The sequence below is a fragment of the Neofelis nebulosa genome, chromosome 8 (assembly GCF_028018385.1).
Source record: "Neofelis nebulosa isolate mNeoNeb1 chromosome 8, mNeoNeb1.pri, whole genome shotgun sequence".
NCBI lineage: Eukaryota > Metazoa > Chordata > Mammalia > Carnivora > Felidae > Neofelis > Neofelis nebulosa.
In genome coordinates this window covers 21,207,536-21,232,699 of record NC_080789.1, presented here as the reverse complement: position 1 = coordinate 21,232,699, position 25,164 = coordinate 21,207,536, and the positions used below count along the sequence as shown (strand labels likewise).

The following is a 25,164-nucleotide window of genomic DNA, read 5'->3' as shown; positions in this document are numbered from 1 at the left end:
CTATTGGTCAAGTCTCCTCTAAAGGATAGTTCTCAGAAAACCTGGGACTATCTAATTTCAAGGCTTCGTAGCTCATTCTCCGACTTACCAGGAAGGATATATCATTCACATTGTTCCCAAGTACCTTATGCAATAGGACCAATAGAACTTTCTGTGATGGTGAAATGTTCTAGATCTACGTTGTCCAATGCAGTTGCTACTGTCCATATATTAACACTTAAAATGAGATGAGCATAACTGAGGAATTGATTCTAATTTAATTTAATTAATTTTAATTTAAGTAGCCATATATGACTAGTGGTTACTATTTCAGTGCACAGAACAGCAGGGGAATAATGTGTTTTTTTAAAAAAAATAACATGAGGCAGTTGGTCATCACTGAGAAAGAAGCAAAGGGATCCAACCAGCCTTATTATGAGAATATTGTGTGTGAATGTCACTCAGCAACAACTGTTTCCCCGATCAGCTAAATTGTCCTACTCATTTCCTTGTTAGTATAGCAGTTTCTGAGGGCAAGAAGCCCATTTGTTTGACCAGTTAAAAAGTCAGTAGAGAATTATTACAATTGAAAAGTCAGAGATAATTTGTCCTGGTTAAATCCTTTGGGTAGCTCTTCCACCCAGGATCCTCTCAAGGCAAGGATAGTTCTGGGGTTGTGAGGAGAGGAGAATGAAATCAGAAGTAGACTGAGGACTGAGAATAGCTTTGCAAATGGTAAGCGATTTGGCAAGCTGAACTGAAACATACCCATGCACTATCACTCTTTTCCCTTTCTTGGCAACTAGGGCAAGTGTGCCTCAGTTTTTCAACCACGGGGTTTTGAGTCAGAAGACCTGGGGTAAAGTCCTAACTTCATCCCTCACTAACTGCATGACTTTAGATAAATCACTCAATGTCACTGCCTTGTAGAGTCTGTAAAATAGGGCAGAATATAGTGGGCCTCAGATATAATACCTTCCTCAGAGGATGTGAGAAGGATCAAATGAGGTAATGCATGTGGAACCACTTTGTAAACACGTGAAAGCTGTTGAAATGTCTTGGCAATGATGACTGCATTTGTACAGATCACTATTGCCTTTGAAACAGCTTTCATATTTATTGCGTTTTTATCTTCACAACAAGTCTATGAGGGAAGTAGGGCAGGAATTATTATCTATGTTTTACCATCTGTTGATGTAGACAAATGAGGCCCAGAGAAGCTGAGAGACTGGCCTAAGGTTATACAGGGTGTCTGATTGCATTAAATGTGAGCTTAACCCTAGTCCTACCAATTCCTATTCTAGAGCCCTCTCTTCCAAAAAATAAGCAACAGTCACAAGCTTGATATCCACCAGTTGTGCTGTAGAAACTATTTCTACTCAGTAAGCAAGCCACCCTACAACCTGAGTCCAAAGATGAAGAATCATAACATCAATGTAATGTATCCACCCACTGTGCTAAGCATTTCATCAATATTATCTTCTTTAATCCTCATACTAACTCTATGAGATTTTATGGTTATAAGTCCCACTTTATAGATGAGGAAATGGAGGCAGAAAATGGTTCAGGAATTGGTCCATGGTCCACGGAGCTAGTGAGTACCAAGGGAGACTGGATGTATTAGTTTGCTAAGGATGCTTTAATGAAGTCCCAGACTGGGTGGATTAAACAACAGAAATGGATTGTTTCACTATTCCTGAAGCTAAAAGTCCAAAATCAAGGTGTTGGCAGGGTTGATTCTTTCTGGAGGCTGTGAGGGAAGGGTATGTTCCTGGTTTCTCTCCTTGGCTTGTAGATCCCTGTGTCTCTTCATACTGTCTCTGTGTCTAAATTTCCCATTTATATAAGGACACCAGTTATATGGGATAAGGGATCACCTTCATGATTGCATTTTAACTTGATTGCCTCTATAAAAACCCTCTCTCCAAATAATGTCACATGATGAGGTTAGGACTTCAACATACCAATTTGGTGGGGGGGGGGGTGGGACACAATTCCACCAATAACACTGGATATAAACCCAGATCAATTGGCCTTATACTGTTAAGCATTATGCTTTATTGTTTCCTGACATCATAAAATTAAATTATTCTGTAGTCTTTTGATAGGAACAAATGTCAAGACCTAGAGCATGTCAATTGATCCCAAATCCACTTTTAGGGCCACTGACCAGAAATCTATTCTACATATTAAGTTCTGAAACTGGAAAGTACTCCCCAAAATTAAGCTAAGAGTCTGGTTTCCAGTTTACTAGGCAACTTGGCATCGAGGACTTTTCTCATAAACATTTACAAATATTCTGCTCTGTAATGAAGTTAATCAGTAAACCATACAACCTCTGGCCTCTGTCACTCCTTACCTGGTCTCATTTTCAGTTGCTGTGAATAAGCTAAGAATGGTAATGCAGTTTCAGGGGTTAGAATATCCAATTCAAAGTAGTCCTCGCCATAGCCACACATCATCAAGATTTGTCATGGAAATGATGAGCATGAAGCCTGATAAAGGTAGGATACTGTTCACAATTGCTCTTGGTCAAATTTACACAACTGGGCTGAGCAAGTGTGGGGGCTTTTGTTTGAGATTTTAGCAACAGATCTATGTCAAAGATGTCTCAGTCAGAGCCAGAAGACTGGGTGAGAATTTGGGGTGGGGTGATTTTTTAGGATTCGAGGCAGGTGAATATCTCATTGAGATAAAATCTAAGTATTTTTTCCTAAGATTCTTCATTGAATATTATGTAAAATGAGCAAGATTTTTTCAAGTTAAACACTAGACAGTTCTAACAATAATGCCTGTAGACACTTGAAAAAACACTTTGAAGTGCATTATTTAATGCAGTGTTTTAAAAATGGCATGTCTTAGACCCCAGTGGATCATGAAGTCTATTTGGGGCTTATAACCAGTATTAAAAATTAGACTAGACTAGACTAGAATAGAATAGGAGTAGAATAGAATAGAAATGTCAGAGTGTACTTCAAGAAGTAGGGGTAAGTGTTATTTCATAGAAATTTTGTTTCAATTAGTTCTACATATGTTTGTGTGTATACAGGGGTCATGATATAAGATGTATTTCAAACTATTGTTGTGGTGAGAAAAATAAAAAGAGATTGAGAAACATCGATGTACTGAACTAGTTTCACAGCTGATTTCTCCCAAGTCTGTGGAAAATTAGATGAGCAAAGAGTTCAGCTTTAGGCCTAGGCTGTTTGTTTTCTCTGAAGCAAAGCACAGATTATAATTAAAACATAGACTGTATAATGTAATATTGTCTATTTTAATATTCTTCTCAAAACAGACTCTTACATTTTAAATTTTCAGTTAAAAGAGAAATTCTAATCATATTTACAATAATTATAATTTTGAGCCTATTTCTGATTGTAGACATGGCAGCATAACATTTTATTTAAATATGATGTTCAAAAGTGACTGGCATTGTACTTAGGAAGTTAGTTGAAAGGCAGGAGAAGCAAATTTTCCACTATTTCCATTTAAGAGACATTTATTAGGCGTACTGTGTCAGGCTGTGTGTAAGGTGCCAGGAATGAAAAAAAAAAAAAAAAAAAGAGGAGAGGAATATAACCTAATATATTCCCCAAAGAGTTCACTGGCTAACCACACAATAAAAAATGTATTGAAGGGTGCCTGGGTTGCTCAGTCAGTTAAATGTCTGACTATAGCTCAGGTCATGATCTCATGGTTCATGAGTTTGAGCCCCACATCAGGCTCCGGGCCGTGGAGCCTGCTTTGGATTCTGTGTCTCCCTCTGTCTCTCTCTGCCCCTCCCCTGCTCGCTTTCTCTCTCTCTCTCTCTCTTTCTCAGAAAATGAATAAAACATTAAAAAATTTTAAAAAATGTATTGAATGTTTATGCTATATCCAGCACTATGCAGTTTATGTTCTTTGCCTTAGCTTACCTGTACTACAACCTCTCACCCAGGTTGTTTATTCCACATTATAAAGGAAGGAAGAGAAGCTTAAAAAAGTTCAATGTCTTTCCCAGATTCATACATCTAGCAAATTGCAGGTGAATTGAATCCAGATTTGTGCATGCAGAAGGGCCCTGGTAAACCTGTATGTCACTAAACTTCAAGTTTAGCGTGGAAGATAAGCCTGTAAACAAGTCAAACAATAGTCCATGCTTCTAAGCGCTGCAATAGAGGTGTGTACAGACAGTAGGTGAGATTAATTCTAGGGGAGATTAATCGAGGGGAGCTAGGACAGGCCTCACAGAGGAGGTGGTCAGCTGGCAAGCCAGGGAAAGGCACCAACATCACAAAGGCCAGGAATGGCAGACAGCTTACAAATGAAGCCATATCATCTAAGTTAAGAAACAATGGATTAGGAAATAAAGGAAGGCATAGAAGGCAATTTTTCCATGCATGAAACATTTTAACAAGCAGTCATGAAATGTTTACTATGGTCAAGAGTAAAATAGTACCAGGAGTAAAATAATGGATATAATGTGAACGCTTTCCAGGCTCTTCAGAAACAAACTGAGATCATGGCAAAGTGCCATCATTATTACATGAACCTGATTCTCCCATTTGGGTACCCAAGGATTCAATCACACACTCCTTGGAGAGGTATGGTCTAATATGGTAGGCACTAGGCACATGTGGCCACAAATTTTTAAATTTCAATCATTTAAAATTAAATACAACTTCAAACTCAGTTTCTCAATATCACTAGCCACATTCTCATATGGTTAGTGGCTACCATATTGGTAGGTATAAAACATTTCCATCATCTCACAAAATTCGGTCAGATTCTACTCCTTTAGAAAAACTATTAAATGCTAAAGACTCTACCCAAAAGAGTTTTGCTTTCCTTTTGCAGGGGATCTCAGACTCCCCTGATGTCTATTCATGTGTTGTCATTTAAAAGCTCTTTCTAAACTCTCAGGGAACATTCCCTGTCATAAAGGAATCCAAATTGTCCCTCTCCTTGTTAGACTGATTCCAGAAAAGCACTGATAAATCCAAATATATGTGTTATATACATACATATGTACATATATATACGCATACATATGTACATATATATACGCATATATATGTACATACAAATACATATATATGTATGAATGTATGTATAATACACACACACATACATATATATATTCCCTTTAAATTGTATTAAAGTAGAAATAAATGCACCTTTTTAGAAAGCATATTTTATTTTATTTATTTTATTTTTTTTTATTATTATTATTTTTTAATGTTTATTTATTTCTGAGACAGAGAGAGACAGAGCATGAGTCGGGGAGGGGCAGAGAGAGAGGGAGACACAGAATCCGAAGCAGGCTCCAGGCTCTGAGCTGTCAGCCCAGAGCCCGACGCGGGGCTCGAACTCACGGACCGTGAGATCATGACCTGAGCCGAAGTCAGACGCTCAACCGACTGAGCCACCCGGGCGCCCCAAGAAAGCATATTTTAAAGTTGACTTACCTCTCTGCCCCTTCCACATCTGATGTGAAAAGTCCTATCACAAAGTTCTGGTATTCATTTACTTGTTTTTGTCCCTTGACATCTCTCCACACACAAACACATGCACAGAGAAGGGATGGGCCTTTTGTGTCTGTATTATCTCTATCTTGTTCACTGTTGTATCCTCAGAGTCTAGCACAGTTCCTGTCAAATAACAAGTGTTCAGTATATATTTATAAATGAAAGAAGTATCCTATAACTTATGTTATTAAAACAGACTAAGTGTTAATAATTACTAATTAAATATCAGTCAACTATCATTAAAATCAGGATTTTGCTAGGTTCTTTTAGAAGCAAACATGTCTTTTTATGGCATTCAACATATCAAAACATTTTCTCAAGTACTTTATTTTATATTCAGAATTACCCATGAGATAGCAAGGTTGGGTGTTAATAGTCCCAGAAAAAAATGAAAAAGAAAAATGTTAGGCAGTTGTTTGAAGCCTGTCAGTGAGTTCATGATGGAAGCTGTTCTAATCTCACTATTTTGGGTTATGTTGATCACGCTGGGTTTTTTATTATAAGTTGCCTGCATACTGATTGTTTCTCCTCTGTCAAGATTTGGTGGGGACACTGAAATACTAGAAGTGGATGTGCTTTGAGAATAGAAACATTATTTAATAATATGATGTGCTGTTCTCATATTCTTACATTTCATTGTTTTCATGTAATATTATCAATGTCTTTGTGAAAACTTTCCATTTTACTTGAAATGATTCCAAAGACATTTGACACTGATTCCATGTTCTGACTTTACTTGGGAGTATATTGTGTCTATTGATTACAAGAATATTAGTTTTATTGAAACAGTGCTCAGAGATCTTGCAATTGTCACGTGAGGAGAAAAAAAACTACACATTTCCTTGGATTTTGTAAAATCCAGATTCTATCATTAATTGGTTGTTTGACCTCAGGCAAATTGCTCAACCTTGCTGGACCTACAGAAAGAGAGGGGCTGGGTCTGGGGACAGGTAATTGACTTGGGGTAAGATCAGTTGGAGGACAAAATCTAGGAATAAGTGTAAGTGAAACTAATGCTTTTAATGCTTCTCAGTTCTTTTCAAACCTATTCATTCTACAAATTTTAGTCATATTTGGTTATGAAATAGGTCAGGATTTTGCTTATATTTTATCTTTTCTTTTTGCTGTGATAATATCATATTTTCATACTCTTCCATTTTGTGGTAATAAGACAAAGCACCACTGCCGAAACTTTTTGTCTGTCAGATATACTGATTCAATGCTAGTTTTATATGGAGAAGTCAGGCATAAAAGACAGGAAGTTAATTTTTGCCCAGATAATGTATACTTTGTGCTTCAGCAATCTTTTTCTGAGTCAATGCAGAAAGCATTCTTTTTAACAAACTTTTGTTATGCATATATTCCCCACTGCCATTGTAGAAGATCCCTGAATTCTTATGCCTATAGGCTATTAGTCATATACTTACGGAGATTTTAGATATAAAGAACTATAAGGTCATCCAACATGAAGTCTTTTCTTTACAGATGAGCAAAGGGCAGCCCAGAGAGGATAGGTAAGTACCATGTAACTAGATTCAGGATGCCCAGGAGCAGAATGCCAGGGAAGACTTCCCAAGAGAAGCTTATACTGAAAAGTAAATTTAGAGATAAGTGGAGAATAGTGAGATGAAGCTCTGTGAGCAGATGGCTGTGTTGCAGAAGTTTCCAGGCTCAGGAAAGAGTCGTGTGGGGGCGGGGGGCGGGGGGAAAGGGTAGGGGTGAGGAGAAGGTAGGTCCTGAGTCTGGAAGCAGCAATACATTCAAGGAATAGAGAAGTCAAAACATGAGAAGTGGCTGGAAAATAAAAGGTAGGATCATGCAGAGCCTTGCACACCTGGTTGCAGTTTACTTGCAAGCAGAGGCATTGAAGGGACTAACCAAGGGAAGTCCAAAGGGAGGAAGAAAAAACTGTTTACTATCATGCTTTAAAGCATCACACATCTGAAATTATCCGAGACAAGTGATGCTTTGAAGTCAGACTACCAAAGTTCAAATCTTAGCGAATATTCGGGTAGGTAGGAGTAAAGTTGCCTAACTTCTTTGTGCCCCAGGCTACTCCTTTGTAAATAAGGATAATGATGTTACTCACCTCCTAAGATTTTGTGAGAGAGAGATGAAAATACACAAGTGCCTGGCATTAGGAGGGAAGCTCTAAGAGTTTTCTGACAGTAGTAGTTGTAGCAGTAATAACACATCTACAACCATTTTTTGAGCACCGCACAAAATATTCCACATGTATAGATACATAGATCCACAGTCCCTAACCGACAATTTTAAATTCCAAATGCTCTAAAAACCAAACGTTTTATCCAAAGTTTGACACAAACTTCTTTGGTGGCAAAACCTGACCTGAACGGATGTGAGGATATTTATGGCATTTTTTTATTCCTTAGTAAGAATATGTGTACATTTCACTCTGGAAAAGAGTGTTGTGTTTGATTCTGAGTTCTGTCCCAGACCACGCTGGGAAAAATAGCACTATATTCTGTTCCAAAACACAAACAATTCTGAATTCCAAAACACATATGACAGCAAGAGTTTCCGGTGAAGAACTGTGAATCTGTATTATGTCATTCATTCCTCAGAAAAACCCTTGATAGAGATATTTTCATCTCAGGCTTGCTGCTATCAAAACTGGGGTTCATCAGTGCCTGAGAGTCCCGCTCTTCATAGGAGATGGAGTTGGAATTTCAGTCTAGGATTGCCTGACTATGTTTTGAAGAATCAGACACATTTGTACACTCTCATATCTTATTTATGTTTATTAAATTTTTTAGTGCTTTGCATAGTTTAAATGTTTTTATTTTCTAAAGAGTCATAGTTTATGCTTCTAAGAAATAGAAGCAGTTTCACAACCTGATAGTTTTCTAATACCTAGAGGTTTTATAGATAAAAGTCTCATTTTGTAATAATGGTGGTAGGAATAATGATTATTATTAATAATAATTTAATGGCAACTATAACTTATCAGGCACTCCTTGTGTGCCCAACATTTAGCAAAGTGCTTGGCCTGCATTATCTTGTTTAATTCTTACATCAAACTAATGAGATAGGTATTATTCCCTATTTTATGAAGAGAAATTTGATCCTTAAAGACATTAAATAAATTGCCAACATGCACACAGAAAATAAGTAACAGGACTGGTATTTGAACCATACTCAATTCCAGGCACTGCATTGTTTTCTTTTCTTTTTTTTTTTTAAAGCCCCTCCTTTTTTTAAAATAATGATTAAAATACAAATATACTTGGCAGAAGTACAAACAGTATAAATACTATGCAACCTCCTATCCCAAAGAACAAGTCAACAATCTCACTTTCCAGTCCCCATCATCCAGTTTCTTTTGTATCATACAGAAATCTGCCTTGTACACACATACATACACCACACACATTATTTTTTCAATACCCACATAAATCTATGCATTATTCTGTAGCTTAATTTTTTCAAATAGTAGCACATCACAGAAACCTTTCTTTATCAATACATATAGATCTAAATCATTGTTTAATATTTACATAGTATTTCAGTGCATCACATCGTGTAATTCATTAAACCAGACTCCTATTGGTGGCTATTTAAATTGTTTCTGATTATAGTTCTTACAGATGTTCCTGCAAATGGACATCTTTACAGAAACATTTCACACAGATGCAAACCTATCTCTAAAATAAATTTCCTTGGGGTGCCTGGGTGGTTCAGTCAGCTGAGCATCTGACTCTTGATTTCAGTTTAGGTCATAATCCCAGGGTTGTGGGATCAAGCCCCGCATCTTAAGCCCCTGCTTAAGATTCTCTCTCTCTCTCTCTGGTCCTCTCCCCCACTTGCATGCTGTCTCCCTCAATGAAATGAAATGAAATGAAATGAATGAAATGAAATAATAAAATAAAAAATTCCTTGCAGTCTAATTGCTGGGTTAAAAGAGTATTAGAGTTTTAGATGCTGAAAGATATTGAAAAATTACCCTCCAAGAATGTTTGCTTTTCTAAGAGTGTGTTCTGTCGAGCATTTTTAACCTTTACTCATTTGAGGATGAACATGATCATATTTTATATTGCAGTTTATATATTGGACTAACCAAGGGAAGTCCAAAGAGAGGAAGAGAAAACTGTTTACTATCATGGTTTAAAGCATCACACATCTGAAATTATCCGAGAATTATTTAAATTTAAATTTAAATTTAATTATTGGTAAGGGTGAATGCATTTTTGTATGCTTATAAAAACACTTTGTATTTCTAAAAACAGGCAGTCCATTTATATCCTCTATGCTTTCTTTCCATGAGGCTGTTGAATTTTTCTTATTGGTTTCAAGTGCTCTTTACATATTAATGATATGAGTCTCTGTCTGTCTTTTATGTTGTGGATATTGTTCTGAGCTTGTAATTTGTCATTAAATCCTTTTTACGGTGTTTTTTGGCTGTAAAAAAGTTGTTAATATTTATATAGTTAAATTTTTGTCTCTTCTTAATTCCAGTTTTGTTACTCTTGTTCAGGTGTACTAACAGAACAAGCAGCAGGTCCTTTGGGACAGAATCTAGAAGTGGAACCATACTCACAATACAACAATGTTCCATTTCCCCAAGTTCAACCACAGATTTCCTCATCGTCCTATTATTCCAACCTGGGTTTCTACCCCCAGCAGCCTGAAGAGTGGTATTCTCCTGGAATATATGAACTCAGGCGAATGCCAGCTGAGACTCTTTACCAGGGAGAGATTGAGGTAGCAGAGATTCCTGTAACAAAAAAGGCTCGAATGGGTACAACAACGGGGAGAATAAAAGGGGATGAATTATGTGTTGTTTGTGGAGACAGAGCATCTGGATACCATTATAATGCGCTGACCTGTGAGGGGTGCAAAGGTAAGCTTCTTTGGTTGGTCATTTTCTCCTTGTTCAAGTTTTACTGTGTTGGTTGTTGAGATATCTCAGACTGGATTCTTCCCTTTTCCCAGATAAGTTCCCATTTTCTCCTCCTCTGCTCCTACCTGTTACAGATTTCTAGGAAAAGCCTTTTTAGAGCATTTAGCTTATATATAAACAAACTATTTCCTATTTATAACCTTACACATGGTTAAAAAGAATTTATGGATTGTGGGTTTTATAGGGGTGGGAGGTTGTTATTTTTTATTTTAATTTTTTTACTGTTTATTTTTGAGAGAAAAAGAGAGAGAGAGTGTGAGTGGGGGAGGGGCAGAGAAAGAGGGAGACACAGAATCCAAAGCAGGCTCCAGGCTCTGAGCTGTCAGCACAGAGCCCCATGCGGGGCTCGAACCCACGAATCATGAGATCATGACCTGAGCCGAAGTCGGACACTTAACTGACTGAGCCACCCGGTGCCTTAGGTTGTTTTCTTTTCCTTTTCTTAAAATTAAGATCAAGGAGAATAATACTTTATTATATAATGTATTTGTTATACCTCAGTAGTAAACTTATTAGTTCTCATGCTCATTCCCATTTTATAGATGAAGAAAGTGCAGCACAAGAAGTTAATCAACTTACTCAAGGCTTCACAGCTAATTAGAGGTGGAGCTTCAAAAGTATAGCTTATGAATCTAACTCCAGAGCATTTGCTATTAACCACTTGGCTACCATGTCTTTTAATCCTTGCCTACTAAATGATCATTCTACTCTTTGAGCTGTTTGGTCAAGGCTAGTATTGACTAATTCAGTGGCCAAAGTGTTGGTATTGTCTAGGCCAAGGAAATAGACTCCTGAAGTCAGTAACCTGGGTCGGCTCAACTCCTTACAGATGAGCACTTAGAGAAACCTGGTCCTCCTGAGAAGAATCTGGGGCATCCAGGGTAACTGGAGTGAAACCAGTGTGCCTAGGACAACCCTAAAAAACACCGACTTTAAAAGCAGGCAGGGGAAGAGAATCCCTTAAAGTGTGTAGAAGAAAGCCAGAGATGGGGGGGGGGGGGGGTTTACCAGGAAAGTGCAGGGTCATAGGACAGAAGGGGACAGAAAAGTGGTCAAAAAAGAACTTGTCCTTGGGCAAGTTCAGGAAGGAAAAGCTGGAGCTGGGTGTAGATATAATTTTTAAGAGCAAAAAAAAAAAGCAGAGCTTTTTCATTGATTTTGACTTGAGACTTTGCCCCAGTGGTACGAGCAAAAGGACCAGAGTGCAAGGGAGGAGATGAGATGGGGCCAGGATGAGCCCGTGTGCTACATTAGGGTACGCAATTTTTTTTTCTGTAAAGAGAGAGTAAATATTTTAGCGGTCTTTCTTGCGATTACTCAACTCTGCAAACACAGCCACATAAAGAAGGGGCATAGCCATGGCTTTATTTAACTTACAAAAATAGGTAAGGAAATTAAAAAAAAACAGGCAGCATGCCGAATTTGGCTCATAGGCCTAGCTGTAGTTTGCTGACCTTGTTCTGGACCAATGACTCTTGAGGGTGAGTATCAGCCTATCAACTAGAAGCTATATAGTGAGAGAGCACAAGAGTCAGGGCATGTATACAGGAAACATAAACTCATTTTGTGTAGCTGGATTGAATTCAGTTTCAAGCCCTTGTGGAGCCTTTATTTCATTTAATTTAGGATTATTCTTCTCACCCTCACCCCCACCAAAAAAACTCTCACATTTCTCTGGGGTTTTGTCTAAATTCTGTGATTATCCAGGGTCAGGGAGGTATTGGGCACTGCAGGTGGGACTCTGGTCTCCAGTGTTGTTAACACAGTCCAGCATCTGCTGGGTGTTGTTCTAGCTGGTCTGCGGTGATCAGTGGGAAAAGTCTCTGATGCTCCATCCCGGGGTCTTGAGTACATTCCTCCTTCCTGTCTGGCCTGCCTGCTGTCCTGCAACTCAGGTGGGGTGGGTTCCCGATGCTCCTGCAGTGTCGTGCTGGAAGACCTGGCTGCTCAGAGAAAACATGAAGCCATTTCATCTGCTCCCCTGCCACCCAGTGTGCAGGCAACACCTGGTGCCTCTCCGGGCTGTCTCCGGGGAAGGGTGCAAGAATTTTTCTGTTCTAGAACTCCTGAATGACATGGAGTTTCTATAATCTTTCAATACAAGCATCCCAGGATGCAGTCTGGGCGTGAAGAGGGGAAGGACAGAACTCAGGGCTTTTCACGTATCTAATATATGTCTTGACTCTTTTTTTTAAATTTCTTCTTTCTTAATTTACCCTTCCCAACTTGGGGAAATTTAGTGTCTGGGATCTGAAGGCTCAGATTGTGGTGACTAAAAACCAATAATGAGCTCCTTTGTGCTCTGTATATGTTCTCCTGAGGAAACAAATGAAAATGATCCTGGCTTAGTGGATAGGTAGGAGGTTCACAGCATAGGGTAGAGTATAAGGGGAAGAAGCAGGAGCCTATGCCAGGAAGGCCTAACAGCTTGGCCAACCCAGTCCCCTCACCTGGCACCCTTTGCATGTCTGTGCTTACAAGATACAAAGTCAATTTTACTCTTTAACTTTCCATCAAAGAGAGTGTGTGAACTTTGGGGGTTCACAGGCATGCATTGAATCTAGACTCTGTAATTCTTGGCTGAGTATGCAAGTTACTTAATATATCGGTCAGAGTTCAGTGAAATAAAACAGAAACCAAAACTTCAAGCAGTAAGGAATGAATGCAGAAGAAGTTGGAAGGGCAGAGGAGCAGGTTCTATGCTGAGTCTCCAAGAGGATGCTTAGTGCACACACTGCAGAACCGGCCTGCCCGGGCCATTGCTATAGTCAACAAGATGGGGAAACAGGAAGCTAACACAGAACTGTTGGTTCCAGAAAGACACCACCTTAGCTGCCATCTTGGGACCAGGAAGCTGCCTCCACCATAATCACTGGCTCTAGAGACATGGCGTGCCAGCTAAATCTGTACATGTGCATGATGAAGGCCCTGTGTCTTGCTTTTCAACATCCTCTAAGCTAGCAGCTGGAACCCAATATTGCTGCACAATTCCACAATCCTACTTGCCAGCAGAAACAACAGTCTTATAAGGGCATGTGTCTGGAAGAGCTTAAATCATATGCACAATGTTAGCTGCAAGGGAGTCTGGGAAAGATTGTGTCCAATGTCTTGCCTTTATGATAGAGAATGTATGATAGATTAGAAGTAGGTACAGTGGATATCCAGGTAGCCAATCCTTAGTTTATGGACTGTTTTGCTTCTCTGAGCCTCCAATATGCAAAGAATGATAATATCAATTTAACAGGGTCTTTGTAGAATTCAGTTAAATTTTTATATTTTATAAGATTTTTTAAAGTTTATTTATTTTTGAGAGAGAGAGAGGGAGAGCAGGGAAGGGGCAGAGAGAGAGGGAGACAGAATCCCAAGCAGGCACTGTGCTCGAGTCCCACACAGAGCCTGATGTGGTACTCGAACTCACGGAATTGTGAGATCATGACATGAGCTGAAATCAAAAGTCAGATATTTAAGCGAGTGAGCTACCCAACACCCCAGATTTTTATATTTTAAAGATCCTGGGAGCTCTCTTCCTTTAAGACATCACTGCAGATCTGTCAGACTTGTGATACTCACACACACACACACACACACACACACACACAAACACGAGAAAATTTGTAAAAACTTAAAAACAAAGCAAAGATCATGGTTAACATCCTGATTTCATTGGTCTCTATATCTGTTTCTGTTAGAAATATTTTAATTTTAATGTATGCTTTATTGTAGATATTTATGGCATCAATGAGAGTCATTGCAATACATTTTTAAAAGTATAATTGCAAGAACACAAGTATAACGCATTGACAATGACTGCCATTTGCTCAGCACTAGATTAAATCAAGAGCTTTCTTTTCCCCCAGTTATCAGTGGAACATACGAAAATGTGCTAATGTCTGGGGATGAATTTTGATTCAAACTTCAAGCCTCAACTAACAAAACTGATCTGCATCTGACTGGAAATTTCAAATGACCGCATTTTTAAATAGGTCACTGTCAGTCACATTCATCTCCAGGCCAGAAGTCTGCACCTATCAATGAGAGATTGAAAGAAATCTTAAAAGGCATTTTATGAGTAAATGGGTAACCTGTTGTCCTTTCGAACACATTCTGACTTAGTTCTGAAGTTGTAGAAAAGACTCAATAGTTACAGAAACTATTCTGGTATGTAGAATAGATGCAGAGTGTTTGCAGTGGGCACTTTGTTTATGGGTCAGGGCTGAGGTGCCCTGATTCACACACAAACCTCCTGAAATCCTATTTGACTTTGGGGTCTGATTTTATGAGATCTGATAATAACCCTAATGAACTCTATAGGTCAAACTAGAATGTGATGCAAGGGGGTGGGGCTTATGCTATTTTACTGCGTTGGAAGCCTTTTGTAATAAGTGTTCTAAAAATCACCTGGGCGGCTCAGTCGGTTGAGAATCTGACTCTTGATTTCGGCTCAGGCCATGATCTCATGGTTCATGAGTTTGAGTCCTGGGTCAGGCTCTGTGCTGACAGCATGGAGTCTGCTTGGGATTCTCTCTCTGCCTCTCCCCCACTCTTGCTCTCTCTCAAAATAAATAAATAAAACTTTTTAAAAAATCACAAGAGTGGGATTCTGACAGCAGATGACCTGGATATCATCCGACCCTTCCCCCATGGCTGATTCTCTTCCCAGCTGTTCCAAGTTACTGAATATGTCTGGGCTTCAGACTTCTCACTTATAAAATGAGGATAATAATAAAGAGGAGGAGGAGGAGGAAGACCTTGAGAGGAGGATGATGGTGATGCTGTTCCTAGATAAGATATATTAAATGATTATTATGTGCAGGCTTTATCTGGAGGCTTTGCATGTACTAACTCATTTAATCTTTGGGACATCCCTTTGAGGTAGGCACCTAGAGGCTGGTGGGAAGATTGAAGAAGATAATGTGTGTAAAGCAATTAACATAGTACTTGCCTATGGTGAACCCTCTGTAAATGTCCACTCTTATTACTATTATCATTGAGTTGTTGTGAAGAAAAAAAAATGAGGCATTGTTTTTGAAATATCTAGCTCAGTACCTGGCACACTTGAGTGCTCAGTAAGCCTTAGTTATTGCTGCTTTATTGGTGAATTCTTACTATTTTATTATTGTTATTCTATTCATCTGGCCTCCCAAATTTTGATCATACACTATCTTCAAAACTATCTCTCCTCCTATTAATTAATTAGTTAAGTCTCCAGCTCCTGAGAGTTTGAATTCATTAATTCAATTCTTTATTCAGCAACCATATGCCAGGCACTATTCTTTTTTTTTTTTTTTTTAATGTTTATTTATTTTTGGGAGAGAGAGAGAGAGACAGAGAGTGAGTGGGGGAGGAGCAGAGAGAGGGAGACACAGAACCCAAAGCAGGGTCCAGGCTCTGAGCTGTCAACACAGAGCATGATGTGGGGCTCGAATCCACGAACCGTGAGATCATGACCTGAGCAGAAGTCGGACGCTTAACTGACTGAGCATCCAGGTGCCCCTGCCAGGCACTATTCTAAGCATAGGAGATGCAATGGTGAACAAAACAAACAAAATTCCAGTTCTCTTCATCACCATTTTAAAGCAAAGCAAGGAAACAGTTTATGTAAAATAGACAAAAAGAGAAAACAGTAAGAAAGAAAAAAAAAAGATTAAAAAATATAAAAGCAACGAAATAGTATCAAAAAGAACATCCTTAAATAGTAATTTGATGATTTCCAGTGGGCAAAAATGGAAATTTCAAATAAATGTATAGCAATGATGCAAAACAAACCTAAGACAAAAATTACATTTAAACAAGGAAAAATGTTTAAACTAAATACATAAGCAATATGTAAATATGAAAGTAGGACTAAAAAAACCCTCTAGTTGGCATAAGCCTTCAACTCCTGGAGTTTGCCTACCTTGGAGTCTATATGGCTATTAAAGACGGTAAAAGCAAGCTAACGCAGAGCATTGTTACCCCTGCCTTCATTTTCCCAATAAAAGTGCTGACCTCCACCTCTATCATCTTTGAGATGATCAAGTATAACCCTTTCAATGAGGGGTTGAAAAAAACTCTGTGTGACAGTTATCTCTTTTTTTAGAGAGGGACTTTACCTTTTGTTTTATTAAGTAAATGTAGAAAGATAGCTACCTATCTTTTCTCCTCCTGGGATGGGAAAGAAAAGCAAAAAGAGAGAGAGAGAGAGAGAGAGGAATCAAAGCAGCAAAAACAAAACAAAAAACAAACCCAAAAAACAAAAAAACAGACCCCCAAAAACAACAGGAGCAAGAACAAAGCATACTTGGGAATCACTCAATAAATTATCCTTTCATATTAACATTGCTAAAATTATTGAAAAAATATACATTAATGGGCTCAAACAAATTGGGGAAAATAATGACTTTGTTTCTGTTATGGCATTCTGTTATAGACTGTTTATTTCATTTATCTTTATAATGGCTCCAGTAGATGGTATTATCATTTCCTTTTTGCGAATAAAGATACCAACACTCAGAGACTTGTCCAGGCCTCACAGCTATAAAAGATTGGGGTAGAATGGGTAGTCAAATCTCCAGGACTCCTGAGCTATCCTTTGCCCTCTGTGCTGTCCTTCCTTGTATCCTTTTGTCAGTGACTTTCTGAAGACATTCAACACTAAAGCATATGCAAGGAAAATGAGTGTTTCAAAAGTTGGTTCTGTGTATAAGGAAAAAACACACCAACAAAGAGAAAACCAAATGAAATCTAGATGATGGTGAATCTAAACCCATTGGTCATTTGACAGAATGATCTCCTGGTGTTCTCCACCAATATACTTTCCCAAAGCACTCACAACTATGAATCATTGAACAACACTCACTTGTGTACAAAATAGACCATCCTCTTTTTAAAAAATGTTTATTTATTTTTGAGAGAGAGAGACAGAGAGTGAGTGGGGGAGGAGCAGAATCCTACAGAATCCAAAGTAGGCTCCAGGCTCCGAGCCGTCAGCACAGAGCCCAACGTGGGCTCGAACCCACAAGCTGTGAAATCCATGACCTGAGCCGAAGTCAGATGCCCAACTGACTGAGCCACCCAGGCACCCCAAAATAGACCATCCTCTGAGTAACTAAGTAGGGTTGTTAGCCCCTTGCACACATAGAAATGACAATCACTAGTCATATCACTTTTAAAAAATAAAGAATGAAGCATCTAAGTGTCTTCATTTCTAATTGTGATATACAAGAGCATTAAAATATATAATTTAAGAAGGGCCTTTGTGGAAGCTTGCCTTGCAGTGTCTTACACTTTGACCCTGTACCTTCTATTAATAGGTTAAGGTGAAAGGAGGAATAGACTCAAGAGTTGCCTTCCAGGCAAACTCCCACAAAGGCACTTCTCAAATGACTTTAGAAAGGACAGTCATGTCATTAAGGAGTCTCTGAGATTCCCTGTTCACCCCTCTGAGGAAGCTGTTTGTGTTTGTGCAGCCTGCTTTTAGCAATCTGGAGGGAGGATAAGATGTGTGTTGGATAGAATGTTTCAGTCCTTGTCTTCTAGGCCATTCCTCCTGAGCATCGCCCTCCCACTCTGGTTTATATCATTGCTTGAGACTGCATGCAAATACTACTACCATCCATGGCTTAGATGGATGGCAAACTTTTTGTAAAGGGCCAGATAGTCAATATTTTAGGCTTCATGTGTACTAAGGTCTCTGTCACAATTATTTGACTGTCATTGTAATGTGAAAGCAGACATGCATATAAATGAATGAGCTTGGCTGTGTTCCAATAAAACTTTATTTATGAACACTAAAATTTGTCAAAAATTTTATATACCACAAAATACTTTTCTCCAACTGCTAATCATGTAAAAACCATTCTTAGGTTGCAGAACATGCAGAAATAAGCAAGGGGTGGAATTTTCCCTTCATGTTGTGGTTAGCTAACTCCTGGCTTAGTACAGGACTCCTTCTGAATGCTTGTAGGCCATGAGCATCTTGTATCTGAACTTGGAGTTTCCTCCATTACTCCTAATCCTACATTCTTCACCTGTCTTGGGCAATGTTTATTCATAAATTTACTCTGTTTCCTAGCTTTCAGAGATTCATCAACATTTTTGATACACTGAGGGAGTTGTACTCTAACTCTTAGAGACTGCTGTTTCATGAACTTTTCTTACTTTGTGGTATTTTTGACTGAAGGGAGTATAGAAGTTTGATGCATGTCCTTTGGCTACTAAGTTGTTTGTAGATTTGACTACTTTGAAAGGATGTTAGGCAACTTCCCCAAGTAATTCAAAGTCAGTCCTTTAAAAAATTTATTTAAGAAAAAAAGTCAGTAGAGATTGTAGTTGGTAAAAGTAAGTGTTGGAAAAGTCAGATGAATTTTTTTTGCCTGTGTATGGCTCCCCAACAGATTAAAGGGGGAAAAACTTAAAATTACTATTAGCATTAACTAGTCAATAATAATTTTCATCACAAGAAACAACTGGTGTTGGAAAGGATGTGGAGAAAATGGAATCTCTTGGACTGTTGGTGGGAATGCAACCTTGTGAAGCCACTATAGAAAACAGTGTGGAGATTCCTCAAAAAGCTAAAAATAGGGGCACCTGTGTGGCTCAGTCAGTTAAGCATCTATCTTTGGCTCAGGTCACGATCTCACAGTTTGTGGGTTCAAGCCCCGTGTCAGGCTTTGTGCTGACAGCTCAGAGCCTGGAACCTGCTTCAGATACTGAGTCTCCCTCTCTCTCTGCTCCTCCCCTGCTCACTTTCTGTCTCTCTCTCAAAAATAAGTGAACATTAAAAAAAATTTTTTAAGTTAGAAATAGAACTACGCTATGATCCAGTAATCACACTACTAGGTATTTACTCAAAAAAATAAAAAAAAAACATTAATTCAAAGGGATACATGCACCCCTGTGTTTATAGTAGCATTATTTACAAAAGCTAAGATAGGGAAGCAGCCCATGTATCGTCCATCAATAGGTGAATGGATAAAGAAGATGTGGTGTATAGATATATATACAATGGAATATTATTTGGCCATAAAAAGAATGAAACCTTGTCATTTACAACAATGTGGATGAAGCTAGAGAGTATAATGCTAAGTGAAATAAGTCAGTCAGAGAAAGACAAATGCCATATGATTTCATTCATATGTGGAATTTAAGAAACAAAAACAAATGATCAAAGGGAAAAAGAGAGAAACCAAGAAACACTCTTAATTACTGAGAACAAACTGAAGGTTATCAGAAGGGAGGGAGTGGGGGCTGGGTGAAATAGGTGATGGGGATTAAGGAGTGCACCTGTCATGCTGAGCACTGGGTGATGTATAGAAGTGTTGACTCATTGTATTCTACACCTGAAACTAATATAACACTGTATGTTAACTAATGAATTAAAAGAAAGCTTAAAAAATAATAATTTTCATCAATTTCATTTCAGAAGTGTGAGGGTTGCTTTTTCAAAAATAATAGTCTGAAACAGCTCCTACTAGGTGATCAGGAGTCTATTATCAAGTTCTAAAAATTTCAGCAAGCAGCTCAAGGAGAAGCGCTGAGATCTTTAAGAAATTGTGTGATGGACACTAAAGCTTACCTTTTTATATCGGCTCCCTCCTCTCTAGTTTGTGGCCATTGCATAGTTTCCTAATAATGAATCTGTGGTGGAAAAGACACCTGGGTTGGAGGAGGGGAATAGGGTGTTTTGAACAGTTTTGGATATAGAGAAGAAACCATGGAGAACTTAACACTTGGTGTGGGATTGGGGGAGATTAATGTCTAAAGACCATTTTTAGCAATATGAACTCCTTACTAGAAAGACAGCCTAATGTAGAGGGGTTAAGAACACAGAGTTTGGAACTGAACCTATCAGGGTTCAGATCTAAGCTCCACCATTTATTATCTGTAGAACATTGAGCAAGTGCTTCATCTCTCTGGAACGCAGTCTCCTTAGTTATGAGAGACAGATAATAATAGAATCTATTTCATAGGATTGTTATGAATAGTAAATGAATCACCATAAGCAGAGTGTTTAGAACACTGCCTGATACAAAGTAAGTTCTATATAAGAGGGTGGAGGAGTCCTTGTTATTCTACAGTGTGCTGAGATAGACCTAAAGCCTGACTCTATTTAAGCCATATTGGATGTAGAGATCACTAGTTATTCAGCTCTGTGCATTTGTTGCTGTGTAAAAAGTGTGGGAACCCTCAAAGTTTTAAACAGCCAATATTTTATTGATTTCAAAGTAATGGGTAGCTACTGTCAGTCACTAGAGTCTGATGTGTACATGTGCACTGTGTGCACATATGTGTGCACACTTACACATATGTATATAGGAGTTGTGAATAGGCTATGGTATGTGAGTTATATCTGTATAAAGAAGCAGAGAAGCAGAATGTGCAATATTATGCATATTTGAGGGATCCATTTTACTATCCTATAGACATTCTCCAGGAATCCCCCAGCACTACACATTCCTCAGATGGCAATGCCAGGTCTGTCTACTCATCTTTCATTACCAGGAAGCCTCTGTTCCTCAGTGAATTTCCTTTCCATTCATTTTCAAATGACTTTTCTGGGCATTGTTAAATATGCACAAGATAGAGGCAGAGGTATGTGTATGGATGATTTGCATAAGTATAAATATAGTATATGTACCCATATTTAAGTGATATAATGATAGTATTGTGTTGCCACCTAAGAGTGAAAGCTAATTAATTCAGCTATTGAGATGATAATGATTTCTTTCTCAGTTAATACCAGAGTTAAAAAAAAACCTGCAGAATTGTCTTAGCACTGTTCCTTTGATTCATCACGGAATAAGGAGGTTTATTTCTGTTAACTATTGAGCTATCAGTATCTATGGTGGTTTTAAATTGAATTATTCCTGGGAAGGGCTGAATATTTGTGGAAGACTGACTCAGGTCGACTAATACGGTCATTGAACTCAATGATTTGGTACCAGGAAATACATTTTTCCTTCCTTCCTTCCTTCCTTCCTTCCTTCCTTCCTTCCTTCTTTCCTTCCTTCCTTCCTTCCTTCCTTCCTTCCTTCCTTCCTTCCTTCCCTTGCCTAGAGTCTCTTTTAAAATACATGCTTTGGTATTTGCACTCCCAATATCAATGTTGATCTGAAGCACAAAATCTTTTTTTAGACTTTGTGTGGTTGGATTTGACATTTAGGAAAATGGTAAGATCTTTCCTACTGAAAGTTACACCAGCTGACAATTTCACAAGCAAGTCTATGACTTTTTTTTTAACCTTGCTATCTCTAATTTTTCCTTCTGCTTCTGTTTTTATGTTGAACTAGTTACCAAGTCATGAGTTCCTCCCTTTCCTCTTCTCTTTTCTCACCCTCCAGCCAGTTCAGGCACTAATAACCTCTGGGCTGGTCCACTTTTCTTCACCTTGCACCAAGGATTCTTCCCAACATGGAGGTTAGGTCACACCCTCTTCCAAAATCCTCTAATGGTTTCTCTCTTTCTGCACGGTAAAGACTCAATTGTGGCATTGAAGGGCATTTATATTCTGTCCCACTACATGCCCTCACCCACCTCTCACTAATTCTCCCTACATTCTACCCTTCCACCAAAATAGACTATCCACTCTTCCCTGGAATTTCCATAACTTGTTGCCTTTTCTCATTTCCCAGACTGTGCTTCCTCCCTCACAGTTCATGTTTCAAAACTCTACTTATTCTTCAACATCCAGCTCAAATTCTACTCCTTCCTGAATTCTCTGATTTCCCCTACCTGGAATTAATCAGGGCCATTCCTAAACCCTATAATGCCTTTTCCTCTCAAGACACTTGATTTCTAGGTGTTGAGACATTGTCATATTTATTTTACTAGAACAAATTTTTATTGCCTTCTGCAGGAAAAATTGTCATAACAAATGTACAAATCTCCATGTCTGTGATGGAATTGCTGCCTCCTCTGAATGTGACAGTATGTTCATAAGCATATAATGTGGCCTTGAAATGATCACTTTTTCATCTACATTCCAATTATTTATTACTTAATTAGCTATCCTATCACTCTATCTTATATTATGCTGTAAATGTACTTCTTCTCTGTCTTCTAAGTTGGAAACTCTGAGGACAAGGGTTGTCTTATTTATCTGGACGTCTCCCATGTTAGAGAATGTAGCTTTCAGGTGGTAGGTACTTAATATTGTTATTCTATTCTCTTGTAACCTAAGGGAGACAATTATATAGTGGTTGGGAGTGTGGCCTTTGGTCCATGACTGCCTGGGTTTGAATCTTCCTAATCCACTTATTAACCATGTGATCATGGCCAAAATGCTTAATTTCTCTGTGCATTTTCCCCACATTCTGTAATATGAGGACATATAATATTATCTTCATCATAAAATTGATATGGAGTTTAACTAAATACAGGTGAAATAGAACAAAAGCTAGTGAGTGCTTAATAAATGTTAGCTATTATTCTGACAGGCTGTTAAAATAGGAAAGCCTCTTGCTATCTCAGTTTTGGCACTAGTTGCTACATCCAAAGTGAGCCCATCTTGCAGTCAGTAGTCAAGAAATGGTTAAAACCTCACCTAGTTTGAGGTATGAAGTGTGCAGGAGTTGGAAATTCTAGAGTATAGTCTTTAAAGATTTTGGAGCATGTGACTAGTGTGCTATAGATCCCATTCCCCATTGCAAAGGAGTGGGCAGATGGGATACAGATGTCTGCCTTGGGGACCACCACTGAAAGTATGGTACTTTTGTGAGAATTAGGAGAACGTGTCCCACCCTTCTCAGGTGTAATCTATACAGTAAGGAGGCCCTCCTGCCCCAGGCGCAATGAAAGGGTCTTCAACAGGATCCCTTGAGGAGATTGATACGTATCCCTTACGGCTGAGGGACACAGGAGACTGGCATCTGACTTTCACCTGAGAAGTTGAAAGGGCAGGAGGTATGGTGGCTGACTGCTTATGGGTAAGTGGGAGAGATTTCTCCTCCCCGCAGTTTGCTGGACCAAAAAAAGCTGGCACGGGGTCATTATCATCAGCTCATGACAAGGCAACATGGAGGGACCCAGAGTACAGAGGATGGTGGTGAATTGCCAAATTCCTACATGTGGAAGAAGGAGATAGAAGCCCTGGGCTAGAATAGAGATGTATTTGTCCTCATTGAGGACTTGCAAAGGAATGGATCCCAGTGGTGGGCATTCTCTAAAGAACCCAACTCCAAGAGAGAAGGAGTCAATTTCAGAAACTTGCGGGGCACAAGCCAGCCAAGAAAGCACTTTCCTGTCACTTCTTCCCATGCCTCCCCAAATCCTCTCCTTATTCACACTCCACCTTGAGTCTGGAAGTGTCAGAAATTATGGTTAGCCAGGTGGAGGATGAAGAGTAAAAGTAGAAAGTGGGAGAAAAAAGAAACTGAAAGAAAGGCATTTGTGTTCCCTCCCCACCTGCAGCTTAACAGTTGCAGGCTGGCAATGGTGGCTCCACCATCTCAGGGGAGGTGTTTGCTTTTAAATCAAGGTTGGCATTTGTATTACTGCACCAGGCTGGGCATGTTAAGAACTTAACTGAAACCTTGAATGTGACCTCTCCCAGTCTGCCTGGTAAACAGCAACTTGTTTTGCAAGGATTAGCGCAACACTTGCTTCCAAGTCTGATCTCTTCACCCAGAACGGACCATTCTCCCTCCCTCTTCTGCCCCAGCACAGACCAGGAACACCTAATTTCACTTGTTTGATTGCTTGCATGGCTTTGCCTTCCACTAGGCTGTAAACTCAAAGAGGGCAGGGATGACTTACTCGCCTTCGGACCACCAGCATCTAGAGCTCACTGGAACACAACGGTCTTCCAGTAAAGATGTAATGAAAGTAACCATTCTTAAAAAAAAAAAGCAAGATTTTCTCTAAGAGAGGCTACAGTTCAAACATGTCTTTATCTTTGATATAGAGATTGAAAACAGCAGGCTGCTGGAAGTCACAGTACAGTTGAAGTTATCTGTCACCAGTCCACCTGAAGATTGCCTGGGTGTTTGCTGGGGGTTCCTGAGAAAATGTTCTGGCATCCCTTAATCCTAATATGTTTTTCTGAGTGGAAGTTGTTAGGATAGTTTTTATTCCTTTCTGTGTTTCTTTCACAGGTTTCTTCAGGAGAAGCATTACCAAAAATGCCGTGTACAAGTGTAAAAATGGGGGCAACTGTGTGATGGACATGTACATGCGAAGAAAGTGCCAAGAGTGTCGCCTAAGGAAATGCAAAGAGATGGGAATGTTGGCTGAATGTATGTATACAGGTATTCACATCAAGCAATTAAATTCCACTAAAAATCTAAGGAGGCAGATGGCAGGTAACTCACATGATTAGAATGGTACTTCACATATTAAAGAAGGGATTTACTAAGCCATCAAAGTTCTTGAAAAGGGTAATGAACCACTGAAATTGTCCAAAGTGTCAGCTAAAGAGCATTTTGTTCACCTGAAACAGTTTTTTGTTATTCATTGTTGCAAGGAATCGTATGTGGAGTGAGGTGGCATTAATCTACAGTAGCTTCCAAGAATGATAGCAGTCTAAAAGTTTTCTCCAAATGTGATTTAATATCTTTCTTATTGTTTAATTAGCATAAACATTTACAGTTGTGGGAAAGATTAAGAATGCTTTATAAAGTATAACTGCCTCTGAATTGTCTAAATAGAGTTTTAAACCAAGTCATTTTATTAGTAGTCCTTCTTCTCTTAGTGCAGCTTTGAACCAATTTGTATAGGTTTACACAGGAAATTAACTACTGTGAGTTTTAATATAATTTGGCCCTTTGATCTGATAAAGAG

The 25,164-nt window shown here is 38.8% G+C and overlaps 1 protein-coding gene across 5 annotated transcripts in view; it reads left to right on the top strand.

Annotated features, from left to right (window-relative positions):
- The window catches only part of NR1H4 (nuclear receptor subfamily 1 group H member 4), a 75,329-nt gene that overhangs the window by 24,954 nt on the left and 25,211 nt on the right, over positions 1-25,164 (top strand). Inside the window, exons 1-3 of one of the 5 annotated variants that reach the window (XM_058741653.1) lie at positions 2,349-2,483; positions 9,982-10,347; positions 24,480-24,620. In XM_058741653.1, the coding sequence (XP_058597636.1) occupies positions 2,375-2,483; positions 9,982-10,347; positions 24,480-24,620 (616 nt within the window). In that variant the 5' untranslated portion in view covers positions 2,349-2,374. Of the gene's footprint in view, positions 1-2,347; positions 2,484-9,981; positions 10,348-24,479; positions 24,633-25,164 lie in introns of those variants that run through there. The other 4 variants (XM_058741652.1, XM_058741655.1, XM_058741656.1 and 1 more) reach the window with 4 other exon arrangements.